General features: G+C 41.4%; 1 protein-coding gene across 1 annotated transcript; it reads right to left on the reverse strand.

The window, feature by feature from the left end:
- Positions 1 to 901: 901 nt before the first annotated feature.
- Positions 902 to 1,538, reverse strand: LOC134197932 (uncharacterized). The gene is made up of 2 exons (XM_062667285.1): positions 1,418 to 1,538; positions 902 to 1,343 (listed from the first exon to the last, which is right to left on the reverse strand). The coding sequence occupies exons 1-2, from the start codon at positions 1,536 to 1,538 to the stop codon at positions 967 to 969; spliced, it is 498 nt and encodes a 165-aa protein (XP_062523269.1). The 3' UTR covers positions 902 to 966.

Consider the following 1,538-nt stretch of genomic DNA (forward strand, 5'->3'; position numbering starts at 1 on the left):
CAATTGTATGTTAGTTCCTTGCCCAAGGGAACTTATGTATGTGGCCCTCCTACACTTGAACTTTGATCCAAAAGTCCTGGATGTTGCCAATCTCCAACTGCACACTCTAACCAATTGAGCCACATACATACATACCTACATACATACATACCTACATACATACATACCTACATACATACATACCTACATACATACATACCTACATACATACATACATTTTTTCTGTTTTATTTAAAAGAATCCATAAGACCCAGTTACAGACACAATTGATTATGAAAACACTACAAAATTTACTTCTCATTGTAAATCGTTTAGGAGTAACTGTTCATTTTGCAAATGGATTCCTGTAAAAATTAAAATGAAATATATACTGGACAAAACGAGAAAAAATGCCATTAGAGGCTCTTGCAGTAGCCTTTGAGTATCATTTGAGATTCTACATAAAGACAGCACAGTACAGCAAACGCTACACCGATCATTTTCATTTTACATACATACCAGCGTCGGATCCAGGAATTTTTGGAAGAGGGTGTTCACCGTTAGCAGTTATTTATAGCATTACTAATTTTCTCTTTTCTAATGAAATTATATGAAATTATTGAGCCACGCCTATTGGAAAAAAGGGGTTGAACCCCCCCTAACCCCCTCTGGATCCTGCCCTGCATACATATGTAGTATGTCCACCGCTTTCGGTGATGACTTCTTCTTCGATGTCTCTTATGTGGAAGAGGCGACATGAGGCCTGCTTTTGAGCGGCAAGGTAGGTAACACGCTGGACACTGTAGAGATGGATTGCAATTGGTGGTTGCTAATGTTGTTGTTGTTGTTGTTGTTGTTGTTGTTGCTGCTGCTGCTGCTGCTGCTTATGACGTTGTCTCGACTTCAGCAGCTTGAACACGTTTAGATATAATCATGCAAACCCTTGCAGATCTCTAGAGATCGACGTATATAGAGAACAGATAGAAATTAACATTTACCTGTCACAAGAAAACGAATAACGCCTAGAACAACTCCATCAGGTTCAGAAACGGTAGTTTGTTCCTCAGAAAGCAAAATGTCAGCAAGTTTTTTCACTTTCAACTTGACACTTGGAGAATCCTGGGACTCCCTAATCACATCCCATCTCGCCTCAGACCAACCTCTCATGTCATGGAACGAAGTAGCCCCATTCTCTTTCAAAACGGGCAACACGTCTGACAGACCTCGTCGATCTAGCCAAGCAATCAGTTCCAGCCACTGCAGAGCAAGTTCGGAGATTTCATTGATTTGGCTTCTCTCTTGTCCGTCGAACGTACTCTTTTGCAGAAAATTTATTCGAGCTAGGTCGTGCAGTGTATAAGTACCTACAAACGTACGAATGGCAACGTAAAGATACAAGCTTCTAGTAATTCTAGAGGACTAGTCAACACTGGACCACCTTCTTCGTGCAGTGTGCTGGCCAAACGAGATTTGCCGCGCTCGTGCAGCCACTCATTGAGTTTTTCGACGGCAAAAACAGCGGCAAAAACAGCGAGACTGAGAATATGCTTGAACTCCAT

The sequence above is a fragment of the Corticium candelabrum genome, unplaced genomic scaffold (assembly GCF_963422355.1).
Source record: "Corticium candelabrum unplaced genomic scaffold, ooCorCand1.1 SCAFFOLD_94, whole genome shotgun sequence".
Lineage (NCBI taxonomy): Eukaryota > Metazoa > Porifera > Homoscleromorpha > Homosclerophorida > Plakinidae > Corticium > Corticium candelabrum.